We start from the raw sequence: 19,647 nt of genomic DNA on the forward strand, positions 1-19,647 counted from the left end.
AGGCCCCAGTCATAAGGCCAGATATGGGGGGGAGGCTAATTGCCCCAAAGGAAACTAACGCGCGGCTGCCGTGGTTCGGGAGAAATGCCGATCAGACAGATATCCTGCAACGCAGCACAGAAGCCGCACCGCGCGATCACACTAGCAATTGCTCTTTGTGCGCATGCGTTGTTGGGCACTGTTGCGCAACCTGCGGAGACGAACAGCGGCGGGCGGCGGATGCCACGTAAGTCCACCGGGAACGCGATCAGACGCCCGCCCTTGGCCCGCGGTATCAAGAAACTAGTACCTCGTAGGTACTAGTTTTTAACTCCGCACTTTCAGCGGGGAGCCACGGGTTCGCCACGGGAGCACTGCGCTTCCCAGATGATGGGTTGAGATCGCGCCTGGAAAATCCACGGGGCTCCCGTGCCTCTCCCACGGTAACTTTGCCGTGTGATCGGGGCCAGACATTAGTAACAAAACTGGATTTCTGCATCAAGCCTGGTTTATCTGTTTGGTATTTCCTCTTAAAAGGGAGCTTACCTGTATTGCTGTATCTACAGCCAAGGGGCATTAAGAAGTAGCACTGCTCAGCAAACTGGTTTGTTCGTTCAGATGTTGTTACAAACTCCTGATGTGCATTTTCTAAAAATGTAGAAACAGAAAAACTTCTCTGGTGCTGTAAATAAATTTTTATATAATAGAATCATAGAGTTGGAAGGGATCTCCAGGGTTATCTAGCCCAACCCCCCCTGCAGAATGCAGGAAATTCACAAAAACGTCCACACACACACACACCAGTGATGGCTGTTACATGTCCAGAAGATGACAAAAAACCTCCAGGATCTCCAGCCAAACTGGCCTGGAGAAAAATTGGTGCTTGACCCTGAAGTGGCAATCAGCACCTCCCTGAGCGTGTAAGAAAGGGCCACAAGAACTAAGGACTGATGCACCCTTTCCTGATCTCCCTCTCATCTGCCTAAGTTCACAGAATCAGCATTGCTGTCAGATGACCATCTAGCCTCTGTTTGAAAACCTCTAAAGGAGGAGAGCCCACCACCTCCCGAGGAAGCCTGTCCAACTGAGGAACCACTCTGTCAGGAAGTTCTTCCTAATGTTTAGGCGAATCTTCCTCATGTTTAGCAGAAAACTCTTCTGATTTAATTTCCACCCGTTGGTTCTTGTCCAACCTTCTGGGGCAACAGAAAACAATTCTGTACCATCCATATATGATTAGCCATGTTTTTTTTCCTGACATGGTTACTAAGCAAAACTAAAATACACCATGTTAATTTCACATGCTGTACGAATTCCTAGTAGCTACAAATACTTTCCATAAAATCCTTGATTAGGAAAAAAATAAATGATGCACATTTAATACAACTTAAATTTTATAACGAAACAAATTCAAGGCTTTATGTGGACGTTTTTTTTTATTAGAGGACTTGCAAAAAGTTTATATGTAACAAAACAACTTCCCTTGTTTCAGTTTCAAGAAAAACCATAGAAGTGCTGAAAACTATTGACATTATGATTTTGCACATCTGAAGAAGTATGCATGATAATATTTATGCTCTAGTTTTCAGTCCTAATTGGCTCCCAAAGTGCCTGCAGTGACTTACAACTATTAAATTCAGCTTAAAGCTACAATATTTTAGCAATACAGAGTTGTGCGGATGGTAGTCTCTTTTGGCTCCTCACCATTAAGAACATAAGAGACGCCAATGTTGGATCAGCCCAAAGGCCCATCCCGTCCAACACTCTGTGTCACACAGTGGCCAGAAATACCAGTGCCATCAGGAGGTCCACCCGTGGGGCCAGGACATTAGAAGCCCTCCCACTGTTGACCCCCCCCCAAGCACCAAGAAGACAGAGCATCACTTGCCCCAGAGTCCCTATCTATACCTTGTGGCTAATAGCCACTGATGGACCTCTGCTCCATATGCTTATCTAATTCCCTTTTGAAGCTGTCCATGCTTGTAGCCGCCACCACTTCCTGTGGCAGTGAATTCCATGTGTTAATCACTCTTTGGGTGAAGAAGTACTTCCTTTTATCCGTTCTAACCCGACCGCTCAGCAATTTCATGGAGTGCCCACGGGTTCTTGTATTGTGAGAAAGGGAGAAAAGTACCTCTTTCTCTACCTGCTCTTTCCCATGCATAATCTTATAAACCTCGATCATGTCACCCCTCAGTCGTCTTTTCTCCAAGCTAAAGAGCCCTAAGCGCTTTAACCTTTCCTCATAGGGAAAGTGTTCCAACCCTTTTATCATTCGAGTTGCCCTTTTCTGCACTTTTTCCAAAGCTATAATATCCTTTTTAAGGTGTGGTGACCAGAATTGCACACAGTATTCCAAATGAGGTCTCACCATTGATTTATATAGGGGCATTATTATATTGGCTGATCTGTTTTCAATACCCTTCCTAATAATCCCCAGCATAGCACTGGCCTTCTTTATTGCACTCACACACTGTCTCGACATTTTCAGTGAGTTATCTACTACAACTCCAAGATCTCTCTCTTGATCAGTCTCTGCCAGTTCAGACCCCATCAATGTGTATTTATAGTTAGGATTTTTGGCTCCAGTGTGCATCACCTTGCACTTGGCCACATTGAACCCCATTTGCCATGTTGACGCCCACTTGCCCATCCTTGACAGATCCCTTTGGAGTGCCTCGCAATCCTCACTGGTTTTCACCACCCAGAACAACTTCGTATCATTGAGGACATAGTCTGGGTTTTAGGCTCTTCTCTCTACTGTTGACTATTCTTCAACAGAATTTTATCTTTCTTGCTCATTGAAAGCATGGGGTCAAATTATTTTTCACCAGCAATGTCTGTGGAGCCTCTTGCACTACTTATTAGGCCAGTTCAGATTGAGATGCAGACCTGCTTGAATCACTTTCTTATTTATTAATGAGTTTTTCTACCAGTGAGTCGATGGGCAGTTTGTCAACATTCTGTTTATTTGCTATGTTTGTGATGGATTCTCCTGCAGCAAGAGATTTTGAGAAGAAAAACAATTTTGTACCATTTTTCTTTGGTTAATGCATTCCTTTTATTTTTGCATTAATTGCATTCTTCGAAAACATTGTTGGTGGAATGCTTGGAATCCTTATTGTAATCCTGAACAGTTTGGTTTTAGAGCGGGGGTGTCAAACCTAAGGCCTGTGGGCCAAAAGTGACCCACCCAGGGCTTTAATCAGGCCCGTGGCCCTCTTCTCCACCCCCACCCCCGCCTGTCCTCACCCTTCTCAGGGAGATTGGGGCTGCTGAACTTCCCAGCTGGCTGTGTCTTGTCTTTGCAGTTTCTCCTCCAGCAGAAAGCTCCTCTGGGCTAAAGCACAAAAAAAGTTGCAAAGAAAATGCGGAATGGATTTTCCTTTAAGGTCTCTAGGCCCAGATAGACTACTCTGGGACTGGGATGGCAGCCCCCAAAGTGGAATGGTCCCTGGGAGGAGCAGCTGCGTTCTGGGAATGGAATTCCACTCTGGGGGCTGTCATTCCAGTCCCAGAGTTGTGTGACTGGGCCCAGAAACCTTAATGGAAAATCCATTCTGCATTTTCTTTGCAACTTTTTTTGAGTTGTATTTCAATGGAGTGGAGTTTCAGTTTCCAGTGTTTATATGCCAGTTGAATTTGTCTGCTTGCAAATAAAGGGCTGATGTTTTGAGCCAGCTTGCCTCTGCTGAATAGACCTGAGAACAGGTGCCTGAGTGAGTACTCTAACCTGGGAACCCACAGCCAAAGGGGAACATTACACTGGAGAGTCACTGCCACTCTGAGTAGACCTAGGGGGGGGGAGCTTGCAATGCCCAGCCATTTTATGTTCCTAGGTTCAGAGCATTTTATATTTTTAGTTTATATTTTTAGTTTCTGCTGTGATCCCTGTGCTTTTACTTGAAGTTTTATTTTAAAAGGACAGTTTTCTCAGAGCTCTCTCAGCACTCATCAAATGATGTCTTTTCTTCAGATTTTTTTTGTATTGCCCTTGACAACATCTGTCATGATTATTTTACTGATGTTTAAGCATTCTTAGTTACTTCCATACCTGCATCAAGAACATCAGGTACTTCACCTTTTGACAGTGGTGTCTTCAGTATTGAAGATCCAAAGGGGTTTGCTGGCACATCGACTGAATGACCAATCTTTCGTTTACTGTTTCTTTTAGAGAGACAAATGAAGATGACAATTAGATCTTCACATTTCTAGAATAAGTGAAAAATTCTTAAGTAATATTGAAGTCACCAGTAACAAATTCTTCGTAAACTCTAACCCCAAATGCATTATTGTTAAAAATCTCTTTTTGAACAGTTTGGGAAGCTGTTGCCTACTGAAGCAAAGAGTTCGTTGTGTACATTAAAATTACTTATCTACTTTGTTGCAAGGTCTGCTGGCAATAAAAGTGCATTTTATCTTCTCTTTTCTGTAATTTCTTCTAAATCTGTTTACCAACTTGATAATTGTTAAATACCTTCACAATTACTTTGCAGTTTGCCAATATTGTTTTCCTTGCATTCACTGTATGTCCTTTGCCAGAAGGCAACCCAAATGAAGATGCTTTGCCTTTAATACTTGCCAGTTGCTCACATTATCAGTTACAAGGGCTCATGTTGCATCATTGTATAACTTCAGTTTTAGAAATGGAAAGTTTTGCATGGAAAACTAGCTGCAGAAAGTGTTCGGCCCCGCATAACTGCTTCAAGCACATATGGGTTGACAAGCAAGTTGCAAACTCTAGTTTATGATCCCGGCTCTGTGCTCGATTTGTGATAGGCTTCTGAAAGAACCTGTGTGCTTGCTTTTAGGATACTGTGCCATAAGTAGAGAAACCACTTGGTATACATCTTCATAAATGCAATTTTACAATTATTCTTGCCTTCAGTGTGGGAGATTCTGAAAGCTGTTATTCAGAACTGGGTTCCATGTATTAACTGTAACTTTGAAAAAATGGTATGTGCTTTCTGTCTCAAAGGCAGGAGCAGACAGTTGTTAGTAGCTTCCTGTTGCGTGGGCAAGAGAATCCTTGGCATTTTCTTTTGCTGATTTTGCCTGTACTGTTTGTTCTCTGTAATAAAAAGACCAACATGGATAGTTGTGGGGGTTTTTTGGTCTTACAGCCTTTTTGCTTAAGTACTATGCTAGCTGTTTGGCTATAAAATGAAATACAACTTGGCTTACCCAGCTGTAAAAGGGGTAGAGGGTATCAGGGTTTCAGGATACGCGTGTTCTGATATGGGAACATGGTTTTTGAGAGTCTCATGCTAGCATAAAAAAACACTTGGCAGAATTGTACTAAAAATGTAAGAAGACCTTGAACCTGAAGGCTTGGAGTTGATGAGCCATTAGTTGTAAGCAGTGTAGTTTTAAAACAGGTTTTCATATAGGCACTTAGTCACTTGTGGTAAGTTAATCCTCCTTAAGTAAGTACCTCTTGTTGCAGAGCTGTTTAATACTTTCTAACTTGAAAAAAGGAGACAGATCCTAGTACAAAGTCTTAGTATTGCAGTCTTTTATAACATTGGGAACACCATGAACCAAGGGTCCCTTCAGGCTCTGAGCTGGCTAGTTATAAATGATGCACTTTATGTTATTAAAGCAACAAAATAAGTTTAGGTTTGATAGCAAGTTAAGTATTGTGCATTCCCCCCCCTTCAGCTTTTTTCTATTAAAAATAGTTATTTTTACCAACTTTTGGAAATACTAAAGTTCTATCTCATTGTGTTGTCTCTTTCTTTCTGAAGTATCAGTATCAGGGAGAGTACCTTCTCTCTGTGAGTCTCAGGGTACCATGGCCCTGAGACTGTTAACTGGGGATGTAGGCCTCAGGGGAGGAGCAGTGCTTTTTGGTGAAAGGAAATGTGTGTCTTCCCCAGTATTGGGACAGAAGAGTGTTACTGGATGTTTGAAACGAAGTACAATAGCTGTGTTTTATAGAATCATGGTCTGAAATTTTTGTTAGGTATTACAAGTTTAAAACACTTCAGTAGTTACAGGGTTAATGTCGTCAGTATTACTAAACAGGAAGTCACCTGTTTGTGTTTAACCAATCTGTTTTTACTAAGTAAGAAAAGCCCGGGAATTTTTGTGGGAGGTTCTAATTGTAACATCTTGAAGAAGAAGAAGATGCCATTTTACTTGCTATAAAGATGTAGGGACTTAATCCTCTCTTATATTTTATCCCATGTACCTTTCTTCATGAAAGCTTTAAAGTAAAATTATTTTTTCTAGTTTTCATACACAAGACTCAGTCTCTCTGTTTTGCTGTGCTGAATCTGATCTATACTTAACCATTTTACCAGAATCCCAACAATTTTTATTATTGATTGCAATTAGATGCATACTTGAAGAGCACTCATAAGCAGGTCTCCTCAGAATCCTGCTTAAGCCTGTTCAGTGGGGCTTATTCCCCAAAAAAGTGTTTTTAGGATTACACTGCTAATGTTTACAGTCAAAATGATACCTGTCGGAGTAGGATTTGGAACTGCAGGATAGCCTGTTTAATATTGCTGCTACCCCCTATTTGCTAGCCAGTCAGTATCCAGGTAAAATTGTGATTTGGGGGCAGTGGAAATGCTTCAGTTACTCCACTGTATCTATAAAATGTGTGATTGATTGTGTTAGGAAATCTCAGAGTATCATAGTTGCTTCATAGTATTAGCCACTTTATATTGTGGAGGACATTTAAGTTGTTTAGCAAATGTGAAAGCTCTGCCAGTTATCCCAAACAGCACATTAAGCGTGCACTTAAATATTGTCTTAAACTGCTAGAGTAGAAATGTAAGATTTTACAAATAGTTCCTGCACTGACTTCTTAGGCGGGTTAAAAATAAATGTCTCGCCAAATAGTAGTCAGGGGGCTCTTTTAACACAAGTAATAGGGCTATTCTGTGATGAAATAGTTCACAAAGATGCTTTGGAGAAGGAATATAGGGACAATACTACTGTGTATTGTCTGTTGCTGTAAGTATGCTCATACCATGTAATTTAAATACTCATGCTTTGTTTCATATTTCTGTAACCCAAACCCTATTGTATTGCTTATTTTATTATTATTATTTATTAGCTGTCCCGTCCTATTGATTGTATTGATGTAAACTGTGTAATCTGCCCTGAGTCTCAGACCTTTTCCACATGCTCAGGTTACTCCTGATTTTCTTGGGAGCTGATCTGCAAGCATTTGAATTGGTTTGGGCAGGGTTCTTCTGCATGTCTGCCCCTTGTGCATTTTTACCGTTATGGAGTCTGTTTATTTTCTTCTGTACTTGGCTTAAATAATGAGGATTTTCTGGGAAGGGTGCTTTTGTCATTGGTGTCATTATTGGTAGAGTCAGAACACTCCTCTTATTTAAAAAAGGTCTCTAAGTATTGATATAAAGCTGTAGTATTGTAACAATAAGCGTTGCAGGTTCTCTGAATTCCCAGCTTTCTTTTTTGAAAAGCAAGTAGAGCCCTGACCTGGATAGCCCAGGCAAGCCCAATCTCATCAGATCTCAGAAGCTAAGCAGGGTTGACTCTGGCAAGTACTTGGATGGGAGACCTTGAAATACCAGCAGTCAGGAGGACAAGGGCAGGCTTTATTCAGCCACTTCTCTGAATATCCTCCAGGCCCCCAGTGGGGGTCAGTCACCAGAGGTTGCCATGACTTCCAGGTGCGCGCACACACACACACACACACACACAAATAAATAAAAAGTAAGTATATTTTCCCCTTGTATCTCCACAAGGGGAAGAGCTGACGAGATACAGATCTAAAGTAATAAATAAATACGTTTTTAAAAATGGAAACTGAGAATACTGAGAACCTGCTAAGCCTATTACAATACTACAGTGTTATATCAATATTATAGGGCCTTTTAAAAATGAAATCACCTATCTTGTGGGGGTGATGGAGTCATTTAACAATGAAGACAGCTGAAGGTGGGTGGTGGGACAAAGAAAACTGATAAGAACCATTATGCACTAGGAAAAAGCCAATTCAGAATTGGTTTCCAGAATAACATCAGGGTAAAAGTGGTCTCAAAAGAGCCAGGGCTATGGCAGAAAAATGAAGTGAAAGCTAAAGGCAGAAAAATGCATGCAGAAATCAGGGTATAAACTGAAACAGTATTGGGCCAGAACCGACAAAAAAGCCCCATGCAGAAAAGTCCTCAATGTGAAAGATGGACTACAAAAAAATGTAATTAAATACATACTGGAGTTGAGGATGACTTTACACTGAGTTACCTTTAAGTCATAAAAAAATAAAACTGGTTTTCTTAGAGGCATTATTCATAACAAGCCCAGTCTTGTAATTCAGAAGAGCAGAAAAGTGGCCTGCAGCAAAGCACATTTGATTACATATGTTGTTTGTCTGAAAGATGGCTTGTAAATTTGACGTTTATTGGTGCTGAGAAACTAGAAGGCAAAAGCTGAAGCCTGTATATCATTCATATTCCTGCATTATTTAGTTAGAAAATTAATCACTTGTAGAAAAATTAAACATTTATATATTTAAAACATGTATTTTATAGTAAACAAAAGGCAGTCACAATAGCATTTAAGCAGCATATTTAAATTTTGAGTGTATACCATTGAAAGCACTGATCTCCAATAGCATTTTATCATACATATTACAGCATATTTGGGGACAAGATTTGAAACAACAAGCATATCCTTGAAAATACATTATATTACTGCAACATAGTACATACAAAGGAATTATATGTATCTAATGCTGTAGGTTATCTTAAAAATCTTCATACTATGCATTTTCGGTGAATGAAATCTTGTCTTAAAAACCATTTATTTCAGGGGGGGGGGATTCTTGTTTTTCAGTATTGTTGAACATTTCCAGTGTTTCAATAGGAAAAACTTTTAAAAGTCAGGGGGGGTATCATTTTTTTCTGCTACTGCCCTCCACTGTCTTTGCATTTACACTTCAAGCAGCTTGAAGTTCAGGGGTCATATTACAGGATTTAGGAGTTGCAGATAGCTGCACTGGTCAAAAGCAACCAGAATGACACAAAGCAGTGTACAAACGTTTGCGTTCTCCAAACCTATTACATGAGGCAGGATGATGTTAAAGACAACAGCAAAAACCAATAACTAAGATTCTTCTACAGCTGCTGTTTCTGCCTCAGATTCTCAGAGATCTAAGATTTCATGCACCTCAAACTTAAAGTAACGAAGAACTTGTAGCTGCCGTGAGTTCTCCATCACCATTTTTAAGTAATTTAAAATGCTCTAAGGCTCCAATCCTGATCAGGCCTGCATTGTGATGCTCCCCCCCCCCCAATGCCAGTTTGGTGTAGTGGTTAAGTTCAGGGACTCTAATCTGGGAGAACCAGGTTTGATTCCCCACTCCTCCACTTGCACCTGGTCGGATGACCTTGGGCAAGCCGTAGTTCTGTCAGAGCTGCTCTTGAAAGAGCAGTTCTCAAAAGAGCTCTCTCAGCCCCACCTACCTCACAGGGTGAGTTTTATGGGGAGGGGAAGGGAAAGGAGTTTGTAAGCTGCTCTGAGACTGAGTGAAGGGCAGGGTATAAATCCAATCTCTTTTCTTCTTCTGCATGCACGGAAATGTGCTGAGGGGGAAGAGCTACACACCTCACACTCAAATCAGAATTGGGGGTTTGCGGCATTGTAAAATAACTTTAAAGTCTTTACACGGTGAGGGAGATGAGTTTCCCATCACAATTAGTTTGGCTCTGTGTTTTAGCCAACTCCTTCAAAACAAACAAACCAAAAAACCCAGACTCTTTGCCTTCCACTGAATCCAAACTGTATAAAACTGCTTTGGAACTTTTTCTCTGCCCTCCATCCCAGTCCACTGGATATCACCTTCTGAGTGGCTAAAGTAAGATTGCAGACCATCAGGAAAACGTTAATAGAAGTTCATTTGTTAGTTCCTACTACTAACCCATCACAATTAATGTTTACTTAGATGCACAATCCTTGTAATGCATATACCGTACTGAAGGAAGTACTAGGTTTATTAATAAGCAGTGCTGAACTTTGTATGTGTACTACAGTTCTGAATCTAAGATTGCATTTTGCTGTATTCCGTGCACTTTCTACAGCCCCCTGAGCTGTATTGTTCAGAAGAGTCCCTGAAACCACAGAAGAGTCTGGGGGTACTAGAAAGCAGAAGGATCACCTTCTGCAAACTCCTTCTGTTTGCAGGAGTTATAATCCAACCCAGTGACTATGGATGCTTTAAAGCCTGTGTTGTGATAAACCTTTTAATATTTGCACTCTGTACAATGTCTATGAATATTTCTTTTTCCAGAGCCCTCTTGATAGAGCCCAAGCAGCAAAGAACAAAGGCAACAAGTATTTTAAGGCTGGGAAATATGAGCAAGCCATTCAGTGCTATACTGAAGCCATCAGTTTATGTCCCTCTGAGAAAAACGCTGACCTTTCCACCTTCTACCAGAACAGAGCTGCAGCCTATGAACAACTGGTATGAATCCTAAACATCAGAATAGTATATTCATCTGCAACCTAAATATAGACTACATCTGCTTCCCCTTTCATGTGTGAATATTTTGTTTTAGCATTATGCCTCTCCTGAATTCCTGGGGTTCAGAATTGTAATTCAGAAAAGTTGTCTGTGGTTTCAAGTGTTTGGTCAGAAGCCGCACACATGTTCTTTTGCAGTGTAGAAGCTCTGAATGGCAGAGCTGCTCTTGCATCTCCCAAAGACTGCTCTTCTGCACAGAGCATTCAATTGCTTGGCTGGGCAATGCTTCTTTTTTAAGTGGAACTTGAAATTCCCTGGATGACACCAGTGATTAGTCATAAATACAACCGAACTGTGCAGCATATACAATGACTTGTTCTTAGTTTTCCTGTTCTCTCTCACTTTTCCCCAACCCAAACTGGTTGGGTGGTTCTTTGTACTAAATTTGTGTTCATTTTCCAAATGTTGATTTTTTAAATTTCTGTTTTGTTTTATGAACCACCTTAAATACCCTATCCCAGTAAATACATGTTAAAATAATAAAAAATATTACTAATGTTGCTCACAGCAAATAATGTGATCCATAAGAATAACAGAATTCCTGTATTAAATTTAGCAGAGGTCAAACCTTTTATCTTTAGTAGACCTCCTAATTAAAACACTGTTTGTTATATTTGCACCACTTAATATGCAAAAGAACATGAGAAATTAGGCAATAAAAATAATGTTTAGAAGGTGGTTATGCTGCATAGGTCCCTTGTGAAGTACTGGTATCAATTTTTTTTATTTCAAGAGTCTTTGAGTACTTCTTCCTACTAGCTATACCTTTTAAATTTTTTGGCCTGAATTTTTTCAGTACATTCTCCTTCCATGTTCTTTTCTTCTCGTTGAGTTTTCTGATTCCCTTTTCCATGGGGCACTGTGTCTGGCTCCTTACTTTCCTGGAGGTCCTTTCTGAGTTTTAGAGATGAAAAGTTATAGTGCTGCCACCCCAAACCATTTATGTGGACAATGTCCTATTGACTTAAGTGAAGACTACTCCATGGGGTTGCGAAGAGTCGGACTGAACAACAACAACTCTGAAAAAAGTGATTTAGGTTGCAAGCTGATGCACACTTAACTGTGTGTAATTCCCATTGATCATGGTGGGATTTATTCCCAAGTAAACATGCATAGGTGCTTTCCTAGTTCACTTGGTAACATAAAAGGTTCTGGGGAGGCACCTGGAAGGTATGTGAAGACCAGACTAAAAAATACAGTATAATATGCAGTGTTGTAAGTAGATCATAACACTGTTCTTTAATCAGCTACTTTTATATCTACAGCAAAAATGGAAAGAAGTGGCACAAGACTGCACAAAGGCTGTTGAGCTTAATCCCAAATACGTGAAAGCTCTCTTCAGGCGTGCAAAGGCACATGAGAAATTAGACAATAAAAAAGAATGTTTAGAAGGTGGGTATGCTCTATGTTAAAAGGAACTGTATATTCATTTGTGATAACATGGAAAACTGCTTGATTAAAATACTTGTACTCGTCTTTTCTCCTGAGCAAAAATGAGATCTTGGGGGGGGGGATAAGAAAAACTTTTTAGTTTTAACCATGATTTCAGTGTATTATAATTTTTTACTTCTAATTGGTTTTTTTTTAATCTTAATTTAATAAGAACCTTTTAAGGTAGAAGTAGGCATTTTTGTACACCCATCTTTAACTATAGTCTTTGTAATGTCCCTTGATTCTCTGATAAAATCCAGTAATGATGAAAAGTAATTATACTTACTACTAGCAGTAAAGCCCATTGTAAAAGCAATACAGCGAGCTCTAGAAATATGTGATGTGTAAAGAATGCATTGACTGGAAGCAGGGTAAGTACATATTAGCAGTATGTAATAGAAAGGCCCAAATGTGGAAGTAAAGTCTCATATACCTTATGTTATACAATAACTGGTGTCCAAGGTCGCACTATGTGGGCCAGAAAATGGAGCACACAGGGTTCTGTGGAGTAATTTCTAGAATTGGGCAGTCTGCAAAGTCATTTTATGTTGGACGTCCCTGTCATTCAATGTGGTCATTCACTGTTCACCCTTTTATAGAACAGGTCTCAAGGGAAGTTGGGTTGAAAGCAAGTGGTTGTGACGAAAGTCTCAATAGGTTATGTCGGAATGATGAAGAGGAGTATGGGCATATGACCTCTATAGTTTTCAGTGTGAAAAGACATCCTCTGGCCCAACTGTCCCCTAATTTTTCCTTTTTTTCTACACTTACCTGGCTTTGTCATGTGTACTGTGTGTCTTCTCACTTCTTACATTGTCTTGCCTGATCTATTAGGTTTTCTCAATATCAAGTATAGCCTGTACAAAGTAAAGCATTAGTTCATGTTAGCCAATGAGGATGCATTTTGCAAATATGAGACATTGGGGTTTTTATCTAAACATCTCTTTCCTCTGCTCTGGCCAAAGTGTGTTCTAATTTTTCATTTTTTGCATACTTAACTGGGTTTGTCACATGTGTGTCTTGTTAATTGCCACGTTTTTCCCCCCTCTGAACATTTGTCTATGTGTATCTGTCTCTGCCTGTTTCCCTCCTTAGTCAAGGCTAAATCAAGACCACAAGTGAGAAACAATGCCTGGTTATAATTTCTACAGGAAGCCAAGCTCTGCTCTTCCGGTTTATGGCGACACGCTGGCAGACACATCTCCCGGACCTCCTGGGAATGTGATCTGCGCACCAGCGGAAAGGGGGGGCGACTGAGTTTTCCAAAATGTTGGCAGATTCCTTGCGCCCTCTGCTGGACCAGATGACTAACATCAAACAACAGCTGACAACTCTAAACCAGAATCTTGCAACTCAGCAGCTCCAACTGACTGAGACTTTAAAAATAACAGAGCAAACGGCTGAGAAGGTGAAAGAAATGGACGCCAACACTAAAAAAGTCAAGAAAAAGGTGCAAAAGCTGGAAAAGAAACACGCTTCGGAAGAATCACAACTTTTACAACTGCAAATGGAGAAAGCAAATTTGGTCCTACGGTTTCAAGCGATCCCAGAATTAAAAGGCAAAAATCTAAAGCAACTCCTGTGTGAAGCATTAGCCCCAGTTACAGATTAGAAAGCGGAGTATCTTGCAAGCGAAATGGATGTGGTCTACAGGTCCTATTCCGTGTACATCAAGAAGAATAATCTGCCTGGGGAAATAGTGGTCAGATTCTCAAAGTGGCATGTGAGGGATTCTATCCTGAAAGCAACTACAGGAACACTGTTGAAAATCGGGGACAATACCATCAGGATTCTAAAAGACATCCCATTTGAAATAAAGCAAAAGAGAAAGAAATATAAAGACTTAATCCTTTTTCTACAAACAAACAGCATTGTCTACAGATGGTTAATTCCAGAATGCATCATTTTCAAACTACACAATAAAAAAGAAAAGATTGACTCTGTCTCCAAAGCACATGAGTTCCTGAGAGTGCAGCTAGGAGAGACAACCGAGGTCGAGAAGGAAGAAGATGACAGCAAATCCAGTGGCAAATTGGACTCGGTGTCTTCTGACGAGGACTCTCTTTCCGATAAGGGGGCAGCTGCCCCTAAACGTACATATAAATTGAGGATTAGAAAGGATAAGACAAAATGAAGGCTGAAGGACTCTGAATTGTGCCTTAAAACTTTAGTTTTATTATGGGATGCTCTGGGGGTTCTCTTAAACAGTTAAATCAGTGGATAAAAAGATTAAAAAATTAGCGTAACCGACTATGTTCAAAGTAATACTAGCAATTTAAGATTAACATTTATATAAGCTGTTGTTATGATCTCCTATACTTGGGGTTTTAGTTAGTAGTGGTTTTCTTTCCTTTCTCCCTGGATGTAGTTACCCTTTCCCAATTTTCCGTTGTAGTTTGTAGTCTATTTAAAAAATGCAATGAAAAATCCCCTCCGGGGGGCCTAAAAGAAAAAAAAAGGAAGCCAAGCTCTGACCTGGGTTCCTGGTTTTTTCTGTCATTTTTTCGCTTTTAATGAGTATCTGGATGTCTGTCTGTGTCAGTTTGCCTCTCTCTTTGTAATTGGTTTTCACACTCTGGGTGTGGTTAAAGGTTCCCCCCACTCGCAGGGTTTATCCCAGTGTCGCACACTCTGTATTTTTTTAATGTATATTTCATTCTCCACTTCAATCAGTTGTTCCTGCAATTCTCCTGTTTGTGCGTGCCTACATAGATCTTGAGGTTTGGTTGCTTATTGGAGATGGATGGTTTGAGGGAGTAGGAGTTCTTTTGCATGGATAATTCATGTGATTCTTTTGATGTATTCCTTTCTGTATATAGTAACTTTCTCCCTTTCAAGTCTGAGATAGATTTTTTTTACACATTTAGTTGTGGTAGTTAGAATACAGTACTCATAATTGACATACCGGGGGAAGAGAACAGTGTTCTAGTTACAGAAAACTTTAAAATAGCACCAGTGGTGTGATTAAGGACTTGAAGCAGAAGAATGTTTGATTAAGGTTTTCAGTTTATTTTAGATGTCCTTGGCAATAAAGGTAGCCTAAACTTGGCTTAAGTGTTGGGCGATAGAGTAACTTATTGTATAGCCTTTCAACGATTAATAAACTAGTAATTTATAATCTTATTTTCTGTTTGCATTTCTCAGATGTCACTGCGGTCTGCATTTTAGAAGGGTTTCAAAATCAGCAAAGTATGCTGCTAGCAGATAAAGTTCTCAAACTTCTTGGGAAAGAAAAAGCCAAAGAGAAATATAAGGTATGACTGTAGGAAGTCCTGATGTGAAATTTTCTGATTTGGTGCACCTCTGTGGTCTCACTGGTTTTTGGAGATCATACATTTAACTGCAGTAGCAACTCTGTCAGATACTGTTTTCTCAGTAGTTAAATCTCCTCATCTTAAATGTAATAGCCATTCATCTAGTGGCTGATTCACAGTTGTGTGGAATATGCTTTCAAACCAACTTTTTTTGTCTTGGTTCAGAACAGGGAGCCCCTGATGCCTTCACCACAGTTCATCAAGTCTTACTTCAGCTCTTTCACAGATGACATTATCTCGCAACCTCTTCTTCGGGGGGAGAAGTCTGACGAAGACAAAGATAAAGAAGGAGAGGCATCTGTAGTAAAAGAAAAGTATGTAACTGAAAAATCAGCTTGTTAGTGTAAGGAATCAATATATATTGCCTTAGGAAAAATCATTTGTGATTGTACTATTAAATGTAGTACATTCTATGTAAAGTGATAAATATTAAATTGAACTAGATCACTCACACTTCCAGTTGTAAGAGCTTGTGACAAGCAATTTATACTTTCGTTCTGACAGCCATATTGTGTAACTATTTGGGGGACGGGGTGGTGGGGTGAGCTTGCCGTAAGAGATAACTGACGAACAGAAAGGAATGTAACAAAGGTTCTGGGAACAAATTATTCATTCTCTGAAGAAAACTGATCTGCGTGAAACCCTGGCTTGGTGTGAAACCTGATTAGTTTTTAACCATGACTGATGGTGGTGCTGATATGACCCATTATTGTGGTTAAGGCCAGTAAGGGGGTTAGCATGAAAGGAGAAGATCTAAAATTGAGAGAGCATGTTATTCTGTTGCCTTGATTAATTTTACATTCTGGCTTCAATTATCAAGACCTTTAATCTGTTTTTGCCTTTTGTGGTTTTCCATGGAGTCAAAAAAAGGGTTTCTACTTGAAGGAGGTCATGATAAGCGGATTTTCTTAGAAGTAGCTAAAGCAAGCAAGATAGTGGTTTTGTCTTTGCAGAAAGCTCTGCAATGTAAGATAGAGGGGTTTTTAGCACCCAAATTTTCTTTTCAAAAGAGAGCTTTCTTAAAATTGAAAATCCAGGTCAAAGTACTGTTTAAAATATTTCTTGATTTTTGTCCTGTTCCTCAGTTGCCATTTTGATTACTCTACACCATGAACATATGAAGCTTCCTGATAATAAATTAGACCCTTGGTCCATCAAAGTCACACACGGACACACAACCTTTATTGGCATTGAAAGCACAAAACACCATGGAAATACAGCAAAATACTAAGATGCATCAGTCATTTACACTTGGCTATTTAAGCCTCGTCTTCTGATTGCATAATATAAGAATTTTGCAACAGCCTCCATTATTTCACAATTAGAATTAAACAGAAGAAAGTGAACAATTGTGTCATCAGAATGCTAGCTCTTACCCTCTAGAAATGGAGTAATAAAACGGGATCGAATGTCCCTATAAAGGGGGCAATGAAGAGCAGTTGGGGGCCCAACTGACAGCTAATTGTCCATCAAAGTCAGTACTGTCTACTCAGACTGGCAGTGGTTCTCCAGGGTTTCAGACCAGGTCTTTCACATCACATGCTACCTGATCCCTTTTAACTGGAGATGCCAGGGATTGAACCTGGGACCTTCTGCATGCCAAGCAAATGCTCTGCAGTGAACCACAGCCCCTCCCTCTGGAGTCTTTAGAGAAGAATTGGAGCCAGCTGCTGTGCCCTATGTTGCATAAATCACACTTTCTCAAAAAGTAATGTAGGGGTCATCTTGATAAAGCACCCTAAAGCTGTACTATACTGTCATTTTAACTGTAGTTTTATTTATATATTCTTACTTCATTTTTCATCCACCTTTCTACTTGAAACTCAAGGTAAATTAACAAAATTATAAAAACACATAAGGAATTGTTGGTGTAATGAATATTCCTTCCTAAGTACTCATTGCTTAATAATGAATTAAATTCCCTTTCATTATAAACATTATATGATGTTTAGTTTTCCCTGTTCCATTAGTAATATTGGAGTCAGGCAGGCAGTCGCTGTGGTATTTAAGAAAGAGACCATGCAAAACAAGAAGTGAGAAAGCTTCAAGGCAGTTTCAAAGAGAATATCAAATGGATTTGCAACTAGTCTTTTTACCTTTGTTTAGGATGATTGGTCACAGGGTCCAAAGGAATGGCACCATAAACTGTACATTGAAGGTTATGCCTGTGCCACTTGCTTCAGCCAGTCTTTGTTGGGAAGCATGGACACTGCATCAGGAATGTCTAAAATCATTAACTCCTTTGAGGAGTTATTTCAGTGTTAGAGTATCATACCCAAGATTAAGAATGGCGGAACTCAATAGGCTGGACGCAAAGGTCATATTTTGCCAGTAAAAATGAGATTTTTACTGATCCCCCCCCCCCGTGAAGATCCCCACTTTGTCTCCATCCCCACGATGCTGATCCAGAGCATCCTTGTTCTTCATAAGCAGTGTTCAGGGGCCCTAATGGGCAGCAGTACTCGGGGGTGGGTTGTACTGGAAAAGTTCTGTTCTGCTATTGGAAGTGCCTTTGGAGGCTGTCTAAGACTCATAATATGGAGCGTAAGTTGGAGCTTAAGTGCAGAGTGGATTTTGTAGAAGCCATATTTTCCACCTTCCCTTCCTCACTGAAAGTCCTGAGGTGCACTTCTCCTCAAAATGTTGCTTACAAGGGCTAGGTTACTAAGAGTGCAATCTTAAACAGCCTTATTCCAGTTTAAAATCCAAAGGCTTAGACTGGAGTGATTCTGTTTAGAATTATATTGTTAGTGTGCATGTAAAATAATATGCTAGCATTATCTGTTACATCCTTTCCTTTCTAATATTCCTCTTTATCCAAGTTGTTTGATCTCTGGGTTTGAGGGGGGTTATCCTGTAGTGGAATTGGAAGAGAACTGGTAAAAATAGATTTTGTAAGCAGAATAGCTAATGAAAATATTAAAATAACTATAATCTTCAGAAAGAATCCTAACCTTTTGAGATACAAAAAAGCCAAAAGCCTCATTGCTGTTCTTTTCTCAAGCTAAATGGTGTATATATGAATTTACTGAAGCTTTACCACTTCCTAATATGGCACAGTTGGATTGTAAGATTGTATAAACATTGATTATCCCATGTAGCTGAGATTTCTTAAGGAGAATCCCTTCCTAATTAAATTGTATAGTGAGCCTATTTATCCAACTAGTCTAATGCTATAAATCAGTCTTCCATTAATATTTCTCTGTATCCTGGAAGCTTGTTTTTATATACATTGAAATAGCAATTTCCTGTTCAAGCATATCTTACACACTCAGATTGTTCCTTTGCATAATAGTAAATGAATGTTCAGAAAGTGTGAGAATGTAATTTGTAATCAATTTTTGGTTAAAGCATAGATGTTGTCCTGGGTATGAATGATGTCATGCATATTATTTACAGCTGTGGCTATTTAAAGGCAAAGAAATATATGGAAGAAGAAAACTATGACAAAATCATTAGTGAATGTACTAAAGAAATTGAGGCTAAAGGAAAATATATGGCTGAAGCCTTGCTGTTGCGGGCTACCTTCTATCTGCTGATTGGTAATGCAAATGCTGCCAAACCAGATCTGAATCAGGTTATTGACATGGAAGATGCCAATGTAAAGGTGAGTAAGCAGTGTTTGGTTTTATCAAAATGTGTGCAGAATTAATTATATGGTATTGTTAACTAAAATTACTAATTCTGCTGCTGAGTGGGAACTGTTTTCTGTATCTAACCTGTGGTGCCAGTGGATGTTTATTATCATTATTGTGTCACAGAAATGGTATTGTATGTCTAATTTTTCTAAAACTGATGGAAGTTCCTGCAATCTTTATATTGTCATGGACAGAAATAGGGATGGGGGAAGCAGCTTAAATGAAGGCTGGCTGGTTCCTAACAACCAATATAGAATGGCAATCCCCCCTCTTGTTTATAAAGAATGAAATTGTATTTATGCAAACTTAGGAATTCACTGAGCAGTTTTAAAAAAACACACACACTAATGTGCTGTGTTTCAATGAGTTGTTGCAAAGGAGGAGCATTAATTTAAGTAGCCTATGTATCCCAAAGTACTGGGAGTGTGCCTGATGTCCAGTTTGAAGATATGTACCCCATGAAGATGAGGAAGTAAACCTGAGGATATGATTTGATCTAGCATTTTGATCCTTTGATATGCTGATACCAAACCTTTTGATCTTTTGAAACAGATGTTCGACTGTAAATGTAGGATTACCAGTCTGCGTTTTCCTTGGATATGCAAAGAGGGTTTTCCTTTGCTTGAGTCTTGCACAGCAGCTCTAAAATCTGGCTTGAAGTGGCACTTCCTTGACCTGTCTTGCTTCATTAGGCTGTTGTTACTTTTCTGTAATCTGTGAATCGGTTCTGATCTCCCATATTGTAGCTACTGCCTTAGGTTGTGCAAAATAAACTTTA

General features: G+C 39.6%; 1 protein-coding gene across 1 annotated transcript in view; it reads left to right on the forward strand.

Moving 5' to 3' along the window:
* Window positions 1–19,647, forward strand: part of TOMM70A (translocase of outer mitochondrial membrane 70 homolog A (S. cerevisiae)) — a 32,537-nt gene that overhangs the window by 953 nt on the left and 11,937 nt on the right. The window contains exons 2-6 of the mRNA XM_015410654.1: window positions 10,253–10,426; window positions 11,752–11,878; window positions 15,062–15,171; window positions 15,397–15,545; window positions 18,631–18,838. Coding sequence (XP_015266140.1) covers window positions 10,253–10,426; window positions 11,752–11,878; window positions 15,062–15,171; window positions 15,397–15,545; window positions 18,631–18,838 — 768 coding nt within the window. The remainder of the gene's footprint in view (window positions 1–10,252; window positions 10,427–11,751; window positions 11,879–15,061; window positions 15,172–15,396; window positions 15,546–18,630; window positions 18,839–19,647) is intronic.

Source organism: Gekko japonicus, unplaced genomic scaffold (genome assembly GCF_001447785.1).
Source record: "Gekko japonicus isolate JY-2015 unplaced genomic scaffold, Gekko_japonicus_V1.1 scaffold241, whole genome shotgun sequence".
Taxonomy (NCBI): domain Eukaryota; kingdom Metazoa; phylum Chordata; class Lepidosauria; order Squamata; family Gekkonidae; genus Gekko; species Gekko japonicus.